This window comes from Tinamus guttatus, unplaced genomic scaffold, assembly GCF_059628265.1.
Source record: "Tinamus guttatus ecotype Peru unplaced genomic scaffold, ASM5962826v1 Tinamus_guttatus_pri_ptg000711l, whole genome shotgun sequence".
NCBI lineage: Eukaryota > Metazoa > Chordata > Aves > Tinamiformes > Tinamidae > Tinamus > Tinamus guttatus.
The window spans coordinates 505,781-521,907 of record NW_028289245.1 but is presented as its reverse complement, the minus strand read 5'-3'; the positions used below and the strand labels follow the sequence as shown (position 1 = coordinate 521,907).

General features: G+C 40.0%; 1 protein-coding gene across 1 annotated transcript; it reads right to left on the bottom strand.

The window, feature by feature from the left end:
* Positions 1-8,268: 8,268 nt before the first annotated feature.
* On the bottom strand, positions 8,269-15,592 carry FAM151B (family with sequence similarity 151 member B). The gene is made up of 6 exons (XM_088536989.1): positions 15,568-15,592; positions 15,315-15,440; positions 14,112-14,277; positions 10,478-10,695; positions 9,835-9,970; positions 8,269-8,444 (listed from the first exon to the last, which is right to left on the bottom strand). The coding sequence occupies exons 1-6, from the start codon at positions 15,590-15,592 to the stop codon at positions 8,291-8,293; spliced, it is 825 nt and encodes a 274-aa protein (XP_088393115.1). The 3' UTR covers positions 8,269-8,290.
* Between the last annotated feature and the right edge of the window lie 535 nt (positions 15,593-16,127).

Below are 16,127 nucleotides of genomic sequence, written 5' to 3'. Positions count from 1 at the left end.
ACAATATACACATTTCAAAAAAAAAAGGGGGGGGGGGAGGGAGAGGGAGAAGCATTAGCCAGCTGGAAAATAATGGTGCATGATTTACTTCCCTATGCAACACAGTTCTGTACCAAGTACTGGAATTAAATTGCAAGTTTAAATTTTGAAACTAATTTTGCTGCTATTATGTAGGTCTGCAGTGACGTGATGGCTTGGAGGCAAATTATTATTATTATTATTATTATTATTATTATTATTATTATTATTATTATTATTTTCTGTCCAGGCCCTCAAAGGTAGCTAGAATAAACAAAGCTACAAACTGTTACCACTAATAGTCTAAGTTATTTCCTACCACAAAATATGGGTCTTGAAAGTCTGAATTTCTTTTGGTATCCTCCAGTCCTATCTCCACTGAAACTGACATATAATAGCTGAAAAAGCCCACAATGATCTGCATGATGCTTTCTTCATATTTGACTTATTGGAATATAAGTATGTTTGTACAGTTTTGTATCCAAAATGAAAACGTTCTGAAAACAGTTATGTATGTTTTGAGAGCTACTGGTGGAAGGATGGGGAGGCTCATGGAATATTTGGTTCCACGGAGGTTCTAAATGAAGGACGGCCCTTGTCTGCAGTACATGCTGGATGAGCATCCACGTAGCAGGCAAAGACAAGGAAGATGACAGTGATGTTTCTTATGGCAGAGGAATTAAGCGATACAATAGAAAGCAATATTAAATTAGTAACTAAATACAAGTTATTCTATATAAGCAGCACATATGGAAACCATACTTTTCACATGTTTTCATGATATTTTAAATGGAAACTGCAATTTTCTACTCATCTCATAATGAAGTTAAATATCTGCTGTTAGAAATAGCTCTTTAAGGATTTTTCAATGAATTCTTGTTTAGACAATATCAACTAAAGACTAGCTATTCTAACTGGTTTATTTGCTTGCTGTATAAAACCAGATTCGCCCTGCTTGGATTTTATAATTAATTACATACATGAGACTACTGTTTCTATAGACAGAACAGTAATTATTTTCAAAAGCCTAGATTATAGGAGGGAAAATAAAAGACAAATGGTTCACTTGAAAATTAAATTTTTCTATAGCATTGGAAGAATTTTGTACTTAATTTTGATAAAGTAGTAACATGGAAAAACGACATTAATGGTTATGATTACATCAGCATCACAAGTGACCTTGAGATGAAAAACAATTTGGTTTGGTTGTTTTTTTTTGGTGGTGGGTTTTTTTCCCCATTGAGGGAGTATGGAAATAGACACATCCTCTCATTCATCACTTTGGAAATTCTCAGTCACTACCAGGACTGCTTCTATATAGGAGAATTTGAATAGTTAATTAGATTTAATCCAATATAGCTAAGCTAGTATATACTCTTTTGTGTGGGTGATACTCTTCCAGTAAAGCAGCAGTTGTTTTGTCTTCAAAGTCTTAATCCTACTTGTTCTCCAGTTATTCTTAAGGGCTTTTTAAACAAAGAATGTGAAACAAGAGCTGAAGCTAATGTTAAATTTCCCTGAAAGTTTGGAGGGTTTAAAAACAACATGTCTGAGGTGTTCTTTATACATCTTGATAAAAAATCACAAGCTGATTATTTTTCCTTGCTTGTTCTCCTTTTAAGAGGCATGATAAGAGGCATCATATATTCCTGTAAAAACTGTAAGAAGTTTCATAGTTTTAAAAGCTTTTCAGGCATGTTGGTGTCCAAGAGGTCAGCTCTGATTTCAAGGATCACTCTTATTAGAATAGTATTTAAATTATGGTGCTGCTTTTAACTGCATGATGACAACACTACACTCAAATACAGTCTAAGTCACTGTCAGAACAAAATACCAGTGCCTCAGTGACTGCCACTGAACTACATGAGAATGTGATCCACGTGTGCGCACGCTTATCTTTAGGGATGTGAACTATTCCTAATCAAATCGCTTGGATCATTAATGTAATCAACACTAAACATATCAGTGTCTGAAACACTGGAAATGCTACCTTGCATCAGAAGTTGCCCAGAAAATTCTGGGTCAAATTCAGTGATGCCAACGACTAGTTTTGCCAACACTAGCTTTGAAATCGATTTACATAACTGAGTACAAGTGCCTCTATCAACAGCGGTATTTGCTTTAAAAATATCTCACCTGGATTGCTTGATGGCTTGGGTACAAGCAAATACACACTATATATTTTGATGGGGCAATATATAATCAGGCATTTTAGAAAAAAGCAATATATTAATATTTGATGATGAATTTATCTCAGGAAGCAGTATCTCTTACAAAAAAGACTACTTGGGGAGCTGTGGTGAATAACGTGTGAAAGAGCTGAGGAGGGGCAGCATCTAAAATGTCAACTCTGTGGCTAAGGAGATGGGCAGTGACCTACCAAACAGCAGGAAGGGGGCTGGACACTGGCTGAGGCTAGCACTGCTATCCACACATCAAGGCGGATGCTGGAAAAACAGAAATGCTATAGGAATTGCTGGAGAATTAGGAACTAAATTTTATAGTGAAACTCATAGTGAAACTCATCCACTCACCAAAGATTAATCTCATAAATCTTTACACAGTCATAGTTTAAAGTATTTAAAATGGAAGTAACATTTCTGTGAGTAAGCACGCTTGTCAAGATAAGCTACATCTTTCAGTAATATACGCCACTTAAGAGATTTTTGATTTTGGATCTATGTGATAGATTTTTGCAGATCATATAACAGTTTAAAAAGGTGAAAATATTTTATCTTCCATGTTTCTTTTCTCTGCAAAATGTTGTGGAACTGTAAAGCAAAATTATTCTCCTCTAAAAATAATGGTGGCCTCACAAAAACAGAGATCATCCCAAACCAGGCACTCAACTGCTATCTTGGATATTTTAAGAAATACGATAGTCACTGTATATAAATGCTGTAAGAACCATCATTTAAGGATATACCCAGTGTTCAAAGTATAGTTTGCAAAATATCCTTCCCTGCACTTTTTGTCCATTTATTATTTACTTTAAGGCGAAAGGCAGAGTTAAAGGTGTTATTTTATTTTTTTTACAGTTATGAAAAAGAATGTAGCACTTGCAAAAGAATATTAGCATAAATTGATGTAGCTACAAAAGAAAACTATTAAACTAAAAGTCATTAAATGATTTTATTTGTTTCCACATCAAGCTCTGATGGGACCTTCACCTTTCTGCATCTGTTAAGTAGCACAGCTAATTATTTTTCCAACCAAACCCAGGTATTTATGTTCAAGGGAGTTCTTATATTAGTAAACCATTACTCCATCAATTTACTATTCTGCTCATGTAACAAGAGCAGGGCTTCCTAGAGAAAGGTTAATTTTAGTCACAAATAATCATCCTACAAAAATGTACACACTGTATGCAGGACAGAGATGAGTTTTTTTAATCTTTAAGTTGAAGCAGGGAGTTTGAGGGAAGGCTGCATTTTGTACAATATTTCCTATATGAGCACTTTCTTCTTAAAGTTTAAAGATTTGCAGGCTCTATAAAACCTTGAGTGAGATCAGTTTTGATAAGGATGTGTCTTAAGAAAACCGAGGTTTTCTTTGCAGGATGAAAGCAATAAAATGCCAACTTTTATGACTAATTACTTAGATAAATTATGCAGCTCATAATCCTTTTGAAAAGATACTAGTTCTTGTACTCTTTTCCCCAAGTTGGCTATGCTTTAAAACATGAATACTCTGCAAAATTCCTCTTCTTCAGAGAAGGAATTATCTTCATTATCCGATACAGGTGTCTCCTTGGCAGCTGATGTTTATAATTGGTTTAAAGAAAGCACCCTTTGGTTTTAACATTTCGTATATATAAAAAAAATACAGCTTACACATCGACATGCATCTTTGTACAGAGCCAGCACCAGAACCCCAGGATTAGGGACCTAGTCACTCTGCAGATTCAAGCAGCTAAGCTACTTTGTGCAGACCCTTCAAGTTAACAAATTCCTTGTAAATCCCCATCAAAACTCCCAAGTTTGCAATAACCAAACAACCATACAGGCATTACAGCAGAACTGTTTAGCACTGATCTTGCATCCATATTAATCCTCTGCTGCAGTTTGTATTACATAGCAAGTGGAGTGTGTCATTGGATCAGGAAAACACTTAGGCCAAGGAGCCTCCTGCTTTGCGAAGGCTCAGCCCCACTGAGCTCTGCTCACCTGCAGGACTGCACAACATGACATTCAGCCAGGGAGCACTGCAACAAGCAGAAACCAAGGAGAAATGGAGACAGCCTTCAACTCACCTAACCTGAGATTTGGAAAGACAAGGTGTTAACACTTCAGAAATTGCCACAAGATTGCCACATCTACATGAAATCAAAACCACTATTTTAAATTGAAACACAAAAATGGCATCTCCTGTTAACACAGGTCTCTGTCTAGCATCACATCTTAGGTCTAACATTAATTCAGAGGTTATGTTCCAGGTCAGGAAAAACAAAGTGAATTTTTATTCAGCTGACATCAAGTGCTGCTTAAAAAAATGCCAAGACTTTAGAATGCACAATGAGACACAAAAAAACTGTGTATAGTCCAGGTTATCCCCAAATTCCTGAAATTCCGGTACACATGCATGCCAATGGAATGTAATCAACTTTCTGCTCCCTTCCCAAAGCAGTTAGCTAGAAATTTTGAACATATATATATATATAAGCTACCACAGAGAGCATGACTTATTATCTTCCCTCTGGAAAGTTGGTTGATTTTAAAATATACACTCGATCTGTACATGCATTTTAAAAACACAATAGCTAGAACATCTTTTTAAAATACATTTTAGTTCTGCTCAGACAGATTCCCATTGAGTTTACAGATTTGCATATGCAATTTTTTATTTTAGAGCAATGATAGGAATAGCAATTAAGCAGTGAAAGCATCAGCTTTAATGACAGAAGAATCTCTGAGATATTAAAGAGAACAAAGAATAAAAGGACATGAAAAACAAATAATTGCCTCCAAAATTCTAATATTCAAAATTCAGAAAATGATAGAAGATAACTTTAAGATTTTTACTGAAAATTTACTGGAAGCACAACACAAATGGTTCTTTGTGAGGGATTTTAACGAATAAGCTGTGCTATGGAAGTCTAAGGTGCTGCTGTTCCCAGCTGTCTCCTGCAGCCCGCGGGAGAAGTTAAGGGCTCCCACAGTGGGGCTGGCCAGAGGGAACACCCAGACCTGCTACCCTAGCGTGGAAGAATTGTTTGAAAGCAGGAACTGAGAGGAAAACTAGGGCCTAACAGAAGTTTTGGCATTACAGAGGCCTGCTTGGGGTGATAACACAGTAGCCACTTCCAGGATGGTTGGTGCGCACGGACTCTGCTCCTCCACGGCTCCCTGGGCAGCACAACCTGCCCTCCTCGCAGCTGCAAAGGGGAGTAACGGAGGATGGAGCGGGGTGAAGACACCGCGGCCAAACTCTGTTGCGCTCCCTGTGCTGGGCTGCTGATAAGCCGCACAGTGGCTGTCTAATGGGAGATATACGATAACAAGTCCGGTGCTGAGCCAGCAAAGGTGGCAAATGATGAACTTTGCTTGAACTTTGCTCATTATAATGTGAAAACCGTACCTCCATCCCAAGAGTTACCCGCCTCCGAGGTACGATCACCCCTCACTGAGCATGCGCTCTAGATTTTCGGTTGACTGTGCCTTTAAATGAAAGCGAGAAACTTCTTCACCAATCAATAACAATATTAAGTATGACTCTAGTCACTCAAGCTCCACCTGAATGTAAAGAAAAGTATAAAAGGTGAACTAAGGATGAAAAGTTGGGAGGGAAGAAACCATCGTAACTCCTGGGTCAGTCGACAGGCTGAGCCCCCTTCCCTCCCCTCGCGCTGGGACGCTGCCTGAGGAGACTAAGAAGCGAGAGGGAAGAATCCAACATAAATTCTGGATCAGTTGATGCGCTGATCCCCCTTTCCTCCCCTTGCGTCAGGATGCCGCCTGAGGAGACTCGAGACTGAGAGCCCTCTCCCATCTTCTGGGGTGAGTGATGATTGCACATTTGTACATCAGAGCTAGCTAAAACCCCACGCTCTAGTAGAGAATTTCCTGTACTGACATCCGAAACCTGCTTTGTAAATGTTGCATTTGAATAACTCACACTGTTTGTGAACTCGGCTACTTGTGTGGGGGGAGGCGATCGGACCTACGGTCCACGGACTGTTCATGAATCCGATACTGCCAGGGTCGAGCTTATAGTGGATCACACTATTTGGGAACTCGATTCGCTCCTAGGAAGGTGATCAGACCTAAGGTCCACAGACTGTGAATCCGACACTGATTTGATATGCCCTTCCCCTCCACCACCACCACTACGGCTTTCAAACTGCAACATTTTCACACCTAATGCAGTCCTGGCGCTGAAACACAGGAACCTGCGTGAAGGCAGCATCCTCCCCTAAGGAGGTCTAAAAGGGTATTACAAGCACGCAATAATCTCAAGTCATCTTCAGTGAAAAGACAACTCAGAAATAGCAGCTAGAGGAACACAGCACCCTCTTAGGACACTTGTCGACATATGCCAAAATTCACCTGTTAAAACTCTGTCAGGGATGCAGCAAACTGAAGTCTGATAAAAGAACCTAACTTGGGTTTTATGTAGCAGCCCTCGCTTTTGGTCAGAGGTCAATCCAAGATTGTACATGAAAATCTGCATATCCTGCATGAGCAAGATATTCTTGTGGCAATAAATGAACAACCTAAAGCAAGCAGAAAAAAGTCTATGGTCTTGCCAAAACAAAACAATAACAGGTTTTAAATTAAAATTTCTGTACTTTGCTTGTACAATTTTTCCGATTTTGCTTTGGAAGAGTTTCTGTCTTCCTCCCTACCCCCTCAGCCCACACATAAATGTAACAGCTTTAAGAAAGAAGCTGGAAATTTTTGGCAAGCCTTACAGAAAATGAAGGAAATGAAGAATGTCATCATTCAAAATTTGAACTCAGTCTGTATTGGCAACTCTTAAACTTTAATTCATCAGAAAAATCTGATTGCTCAGTTTCAGAAATACAGTTTGCTGTAACTATTTACTGAGAATTGAATAATGTAATATATTATTACAGCTGTATTTGCCAATATAATAACAATTAAAAAAAGATTCAATATGTGCAGTCAAAATAAAGTCAAAATTTAGATAAAAGGAAAATCTCAGGTTTTTCCTGCATTCCTTTCCTTTTGCATTTTCATCTGCAGAGATTTCGCTGTCAGTATACAGTTGAAAAGATAAAAGCAACAGAGGCAAGAATGATAAAAATAAAGTAGGTCTTTTCCTGCTGATAATAAACAGTGTGGCAATGAATTTAGTTTTTCCTCAAAGAAAGTTCAACTTCTCATAAGTTTCTGAAGTAGTATTACAAGAGTTAAAAGCATATGAATCCAGAAAAATACAGAAAACAACTGTACAATCACAGAAGTGCACAATTATTGCTGTAACACTAACCATTCTACAGCTATTTCATTCACACAGTCTCTGGCTTTTAGAAAGACTTCAGCAGAACATTATGCCTAATTCATGTTACAGTTGCATTTAGCTGAAGGAACAGTCAACACTTCTCTAGCTCCCAAGCTCTTTTGAGGGTGGGAAGCCGGCATGGGAAATTCCCAAGGATCGCGTTGCACAGAATGGATTTAGTGCTAATTCTGAGCAAGTAACCATTTTCTCTCCTGTGTGTGGATCTTCATGGACCCCAGCAGGAACACCCAGCAAACACAGTCTTCTCTTGACATGAGACGAGAATGTTATCAATTATGACAGCACTAAAAATGCAGTAACATCAAGATAAGCTACCAAGCAGCTCCTTCAGGACATGCGTTCTGCTGTACTTACTAGTCTTGTTTCCCTGCTTGTCCTTCCATACAAAAGGTAAAATATGGTCTTTGGTAGAGATACAGTGCATCACAAACTCTGCTTGCACAAAAGCAAAATTACCAATCTCAGTTAGGGGCCAGCATCACATCCCTTTAGATGCTTGTAAATGTTCTTGCACGTTTCAAGGTTTTGAGGAACATGAGTTCTCTTTGCTACCTGATGCTGGATGAAGGAAAGGGAACATGCATATGAAAAGCAATTCTGACCTATTAAAGAAGGCATTATATTTCTATCTGAAAATCTTTTGAACTATTACTAAAAAAGAATCATTATCCATGGATATTTTCTATACACTTCACAAAAACAAACAAAACAACATAAAAAAAATTCTCCTGAATAAGAAACCTTCACATTAAAGAGACTGTAAGGTCAGAGTTTGCCAGCATCATGTTTAATATTCTATTCCTATGGCTTTTTTGAATTCAGAGTTTTGTGGTTCTAAGATATCATAATAGACTCTACTTTTATCAACGTGCTCTCGTATATGCAGCAAATCTTCTACAGAATACTCGTCTTGCTTCCCTGTCCAAACAGTGAGGCTATATCTATACAAAAAAAAAAGAGAGAAGAAAAGAGGATTTAAATTAATAGACTATTATCTTATTTTAAGGTATACAAGACAAAGACATGGCACTAATAAGATTCTAAAATTATTCAGAACAGTGTCATAACTTGGGAATGCAATTGCATATAAATTTAAGCTCCTTCCATTTCAAAGTTAAGCAACCAAAGTTTGTGAACTACCAGATCTGGATGTCTACATGTCCCTGCTCTGCTCGGCCCCCTGCATTCTCTCTCACTGCTTTCCTCCACTCTGTGCTATAAGCGGGAGCCCAAGCAGCATCCAAGGGTCTCTCCCCTCTCCTCACCACGGTGACTTCACGTTATTGTCAACAGCAGCTGCTGGATCAAAACGCTACTCCCAACGCTGGCCACGTTCAAACCCGTCGTGGTTTGGTGGTTTGTATAAAGAATGCTCAGCAGAGACACATTAGTTTCAGAGTAGGACTGCTACCCTCTCAATAAAACATCTCCTTCACACAGGGAAACTAAAATTAGCAGAACTCTATTCCTTGGCCACATTTGGGTGTTTATTTTCTTATTACAGAGGTAAGTCCCCCAATTTGGCTCCAGTCAATATTTTTTCCCGAAAGCTAAACAAGCTAGAACTTCCCAAGCAAGGCTGCAATTCTTTTAAAGAAGGGCACCCTCCACCCTGCAACACACTGATCCCTACACTGGCTCTACTTAACCTAGTAAGGGAAAAAATCCTGGGCAGGCATCCAGCGAAGAAATTTCAGACTGGACTTTCAAAGTTTAGCAACATAATAAATAATTATAAGCCAAGACAAAAGACACAATTAAAAAAAATCTATTTTTAACATAAAAATATTTTGAAATGAATTTTCCAAAGTAAAAAAATGTTTAATCATAATTTATTCACCAGTGCTCCACTGCACATGAGAATAACAGCATTTTATTTTTCTATCTTTTCTATTGTTTTCTATTCTTCTATTGTTTCTATACATTTTTCTAACAATTGACCGTCTTGAGGGATTTGTCTTGGACTTTGAGAACTTTGGTGCTTTGGGAACAACCTTAGTAATCTTAGATGACCAGAATAAGGTCATCAAGGTGCATAAATTACAAGATACGTGAAGGTTTTATTTTCATTCTGTTATAGATAGGTATAGATAGGTATAATTTTCCTATGAAATTAAGGACCTTGTAAGACCATTTAAAAACATAAACTAAGTCATATCAGAAACCACAAAATTTATTCTGTGAAGTACGTAAGGAAAATTCATTTGTTTTTTAGCAAAATCATTAACTTCCAATTAAAAACAAAACAACAACAAAAATGTGCTTTTATATTTCACATTAACAAATATGTGCCTTTATAAGAAAACTAAAATTACCCCCCCTCAAGCTTACCTATCTGATTGCTGCAATAACCAGCACAGCTCAGACAGAGACTGTCGCACTAACGCTGCTCTTACAGGGAAAGTCACAGGCTGAGAAAGAGTACTGCATATCTGAGCCATTTCTTTCACCATCATCCAGTCATAGCCTACAACAAAGACCATTTGATTAAAAAAACAAAAATCTTTGCAAATATGATTCCTATCAAAAACATGTTTTGTAGAATAGTTACATTTTAGAAAGAAAAACAAAAAACAAAATATAACAAGTACTTTGATAGATTTTAAATTACTGAGTAATATACTATTTTTCTTCCAGAAATGTGCCAGAATTTCAACTAACAAACCAAATCCATTCTAATTGAGGGAGTAGCTCTGCCTGAAACAGGGTTAAGTAATTTGGCCCAATAATTCCTCAATATGTGAGAATGACTTAAAGAATGACAACAAATCAGACCTTCATACAAACGTGTTGTATTTCAATTAACCACAGAGCTAACTGCTATGTAGCTATATAACACATATTATCAAATATCCACCACTCCTCATAATCACCATCATTTTCAAACTGACAAAATGCATGCGATTTATCTCAAATCACTTTTGACAGGAACTTGCACAAAGCTGGCTGCGCAGCCTCTATTTCCCGTCTTTACCTTTGTTGTGTTTTCCAGGGTGCCAGCCAGTTGACCACCCCAGTGACAGGGTTACGTCTGGAAAGAAGGAAGTGACCGTGTCGAGGAAGGCTCTGGCATCCAGGGCCGCGCGGCCGCCGTTGGGCCCCGGCAGCACATCCGCGTTGAGCCACACGGGCCGCCCCAAACGCGGCTTCACGCGTTCCAGCAGCTCCAGCGACGGCCGCACGGCTTCCAGGCTGCGCCAACAACACCCGGCTCGTGAGCTGCACTGCCCAGACTGAGCGCCGCAAACGCACAGTCTGCACACAGAGCTCCCAGCAAGCACACTGGTACTTCAGCAACGCTGTTCAGAGAAATGCTATCCAAAAGAACATCAAATCCCACGTTACTCGTGTAAATATATTTGCAGCTTGTATGTGCAATTAAACATATTTGTAATTTTTTACATGCTTTTCTGTGATTGCTATCACATAATGCAATATTATTTTAAAACCTTTTCTGAGTCATTGCACTTGGCTGGAAACTCCCCATGGAAAAATAAGCAGTGGTCTTCAAATGGCTTTGAACAATAATTAAAATGAAATTAAAAAAGAATTTACTTCTCCTTATCCTTCTACATCCTAGCAGACATCTACAGATTTGGTGACAAAAAAAAGGATGACGCCTGCCCACATTTCTTGTACTTTTTATAAAATGTTATTGTAAAAATTATATTATGCAGGACAAATTCAATTTTTGCATTTCTGTAGTATATTGAGGCCTTGATCAAGCTCTTTTTAACATGGAGGTGGATTCTCCACCTGTTCCAAAAACAGACATTGCATATGTATATGCAGACAAGGCTACAGTTAGGAACTGCAGAGGTGTATAGCTGAAAATTGCAGCTGGCTTTGAAGACCATTTAAAACTTTTCAAAGCAATCTCATGGGATTTTTACGTCTATTTTCCATTAACACTTACAGAACAGCATGGTTAAAATTCCAAATGAACTTTCAAAATTTAAATTAAAAAATTATGCAGAAAAAAAAGAAACTACTTCAATAACCACACAGTTCAACATACGAAAAGCAGTAGTTTCCTTTCTGCATTAGATTCCATACCAAAAAAATCTGTCATCACAGGACAACAATGTAGCAGGAGATCAGATATTTAAAGAATCCCACTTAATTCTTGAATGGACTCACTCCAAAGCATTTATTAACACTGGAGCTGATCAGGACACAGAAATCTCTTCTTTAAAAAACAAAGGTTCTGGTGAAATAAAAATCATGTTGGTATTGGCTGATGCTTCTGAATTAACATGAACTCGAGCAGTCCTGGAACGGGCCCCTTCGCTTTCATCAGAAGCCCTGGAAGGCGCCAACGTCTCTATCCCCCTCCCTCGGAAGGCTCCGAGACGCGGCAGAGACCTGCGGGCTGCTCCTCGTGCAGCCTGGGGGCATCTCTCCAGGTTCCCAGGACAAAGACCATCTTCTCCCACCTCCTTGTGCAAACAGCAAAAACATGACACAAGCTTTCCAGAGAGGCACCACCCTTTTGGTTTTCCCAACTAGGAAACTCTGCTCAGGGCAGATTGTATTCCTCATTAAAAAAATCTGTTTTGAATACAAGGGAAAGGGTTTTGACAGAAAATTTCTAAGCACGTTATTGATTACCAGTCCTTGTGTGGGTCCTAGGAAGGAGCTTACTTTCTACCAGAGGCAAGGATGTGAGGTAAGATCCTTAACAGCAAGATCTGAGAAAAGAAGGAAACCAAGTTGTGCAAAAGGTTCCTAGATGTACCCTAACTGAAACGGAATTGCTACTGAAGGTAAATGTTGAATTATCAAATAGAACATACTCTAACAGCCAGTTTTATGGTAAACTGCTGTGTTGTAACAGCTATTTTACTCTGCAGGTATGCAACTTCCCTGAAGAGATCATCTCCACAACACCCAGATTAGCTAGATGCTGGGCTGGGGGTAGAATTGGGTCTTAGTTCTTCTAACAGACTAAACTGGGAAAAATACATAAATTAACCTGCAGTAACACAGATTAATTGTGATCGAACACCAAATTTATCTGCTTTACTTTTTTGATAACTCACAGGTCAAGATATTCCTTATCCGCAGCAGACCCTGGCTGAGTGACTAACAGCACGCTGAGACTTTTCAAACTTTGCTAAATTGCATCTCTGACTGGCTGTGCACATAATCCTTTGGACACAAAGCACTGACCAAGCCTGGGACTAAGACAGGATCCAGCTGCAACTGGACTCCTCTGAACTTCAAGACTCAACCTCCTCATAATCTATTCAAACGCTAACGAATCTTATTAAACCTGTTTTATCTGCCATCAAACTCCGTTGAATCTTATCTCAATATCTTATCTCAATAAAACAGACTGTCGCTTCTCTCACACAAGTGAAGTGAATCTCTCATCCAAGACAAAGAGTCGGTCACCAAACCTGAGGTTTTGGTTTTTCTGGAGCAAAAATGTCCAATAAATTATTGAAGTGTGTAAGTTTCCTTAAGCTACTTTATTACTGAGAACTTAGCTTTAAGTGACAACTGCTTAACTTGTCTGACACAAATTTTTTCAGGCTCAATAAATGAGTAACATCAATGTATTGTAATGAAAGATGATCTAGTTGGAAGGATTTTTTCATGGAATAGGGAAAATACTGCTCCTCCTCTTAGTCGTCATGTAACATAGCACTGGCATCACCTACAAACACTAGAATAATTTAGTGTCAAGAAAATGGAGAACGATGTTACATTCATGTCCACAAGCTCCACAATGCTAATATACAGCATGATTTTCTGTGCTCCTCACAGTTCCTCCAGTCTCAGAGTTGATAGTTCTGTCTGAAACAAAACTGCAGATATTTTCAGGGAGCTGAGCAGAATCTAAGCACCTTCAAACTAAGGGCCCTTTGAATTATTTTTTCACTTTCTACAGTTTATCAAAGAGGAAGCTGCAAGTCAAACAATTTTACTTATGCCCACATAAAGTTAAATCAGCCAGCTCCTTACTCCCATGATTTAACAGAAGCAAAAGACGGAATTATTTTTTTCTGTCACAAATTGTCCATGTCTTGTCTTTCCATTCTGCTCAACACTGCTCAACTCCACCTATGGCGGGGGGGAAGAGGGGGAGGTTGGAAAACTGAAAAAGTGGATCTACTTACTGTTGTTTAAGTTTTCAAACTATTCCTGACCAAGGATGCTATTTCTACTAAATTTAAAACTGCCTCCTTAAAAGAGAGGCACTTGTCCATCTCCGTGAACATTAAGAAATGTTCAACACATGCAAACAGCCTACTTCTTTTCCAGTCTTAATTTCAGTGACTTCTTAACGAGTTTGGCCAAATTACTTAAACAATTCAGCATGTGACAGCCAAAAAAAAAAAAAAAAGTTTAAATAGTTAGTGCTGTGCAAAGTCACAGGCAAAACTGAACAAAATATCGAATGAAAACCATTTATACTGCTTAAAAGTAAAAATTTATTCTCACAACACATTCAAAAACACTATGTTCTGTTCAGTAAAGCATGTTATGTTAAAGTGTACATGAAAAAAATCTTTGTCCTACTATCACCAACAGATAATTAGCCCAAACAGTAAGAGCTGGCTAGCAAGAATGCAAAATGTCTGTAAGTTTTGTTTGCATACCTCTTAAAATCCAGTTTGATGCCCTTGTTTGTCTTCACAATCTCTTTCAGCCATTCCTGCAACGTGTTGTCACTGTCTGTTTCAGGCGGATGAGCCATGATAGGGTCACCCTTTCCTCCCTCAACACCTCGAAGAAGAACATCTGCTTCCACCATATGAGCTGAACCTGTGTATTTTAAATAAGTGCTCTAATGCAAGCAAATCCAAGAGTTTCAGTGTCCACTTCCAAATCACAATGACAAGGAAAGTCTTCCGGTATTGGACTGTGCACACTTGCTCCATGAAGATCACATACAAAGTATGTGCTGCTATTCGTGAAGCAACAGGGAAAGCATTTCTTTGGGTATTTACTCACTAAAATCTTTAGAAATCCAAAAGCAAGTTAAAATTGATTTTTAAAGATGCACTTGTCAAAGCAATTGCATCAGTTTTTTAAAGGTACAACAAAATTAAAACTTAAAATGCTAACCCATTCTTTTTAGGCTAAATTTCAACTTTTTCTTAATGCAAGGTTCCAAAATTTTTAAAGAAAAGGCCATTGGAAAAAGTTGACACTGGCAAAGACTGTATTTTCCCCTTGTCTCACCCCCCAAACTGACCAACCCATGGGCCAAAACTTGAAAAAAGACATCAAGTCATGCAAGGTCAAAAATATTCCCGATCCTCTGGGAATTGTTTTGAGAAGACAGGCCCATGTTTGCAGTAGAGCCCTGACAAGCACCCAGCTCCCAGGACCAGCTGTAGGAGCTGCTCTGCCTTCCTCCCACGCACGTTTGCACCACAGTTTTCCGCACATCAGTGCCGAAGGTAATCCAGAGGGCGGTTGGATGGCATTTTAGTCACATCCGCACCCGTTTTTCCAGCTCTCTGGAGTGGATTGCAAATGGAGTAATGTCAGGGCCGGCACAGCTTGGGGAACAGGGGAGGGTTGTAACCGCAGCCAAGGGGCAGGCGCGCCATGGACTACAGCCCAAGCCCAGTAAGACTGTGATGGGAAAATAAATTAACGTGTGGTAAGTAGATGGTTATGTACTCGTTATTACCCTGATGCGGCCCGAAGACCCCATGACACTTTGCATGCTTATCTAAACCCACGGTCACGGGCACCCCAGAGGCACCGGGCCCCTGTGCCCTCCCCGCCCAGGGGCGGTGCGGGTCAGCCTCCCTGGGCCGCCTCCGCCGCCCACGCGTGTTCCCGCTTACCGTTGATGGCCTCCTCCAGCTGTGCCCTCCTGTTGGCCGCGTGGTACCACACGATTTCTGCCCCGTCCCTCGCTTTAATGCGGCTCGCCCGCAGAAAGTGATCCAGCGCGCTCTCGCTCCACGCTCCTGCGGGCGGCAAGCGAGGCGCCCCGTGAGCACCGCGGCGCCCGGGGCTCCCCCACCGCCGCGGGAAGCGGCGCCCGCGCCCCGGCCCGAGCCGCGAGCCCGGCGGAGCCGGCCGCGCTGCCCTTACCCGCCGCCGCTTCCGCCATCGCCATGGCCGCGGCCCCGCCCCGCCGCCATGGCGGCCGCCCCGCGCCCCGGGGCGGGCCTCGCGGCTCCGCCCGGGGTACGGGCCGCTCAGCCCAGCACGCTCCCTTTGTTTGTTTATTTCCCGTTATAGGGGCACAGGCACAACCGGCTCTAACTTTAAATCCTCAAACTTCTCATACAGCAACACCACTGCTATTTTTTTCCCCCACGTTCCTCACACCTGAGCCCAAGACTCACACTGCTTTAAACAGTTGCTGTCCTCCAAACAAAAATGCCACTATTAAATATTCCACGGGAATGAACTGTCAAGGAATAGATCCAGGCACCATTAATAGCTCAACAGATTAAGAGTTAAAACAATCCAAAGAACTAAAGCAACAAAAACAAGCTCAAGGGAGGAAAAAAAAAATCACACACACCCCAAGTTTTTCTTAAAATAGAAGGGTAAGAAGGTAACTTTATTTGTTAGTGATCATTACTTAAAATGAATTACCCCTTACCACGGTTTTAGAGCCAACTGTTCCTTTAGTTACCGCTTAA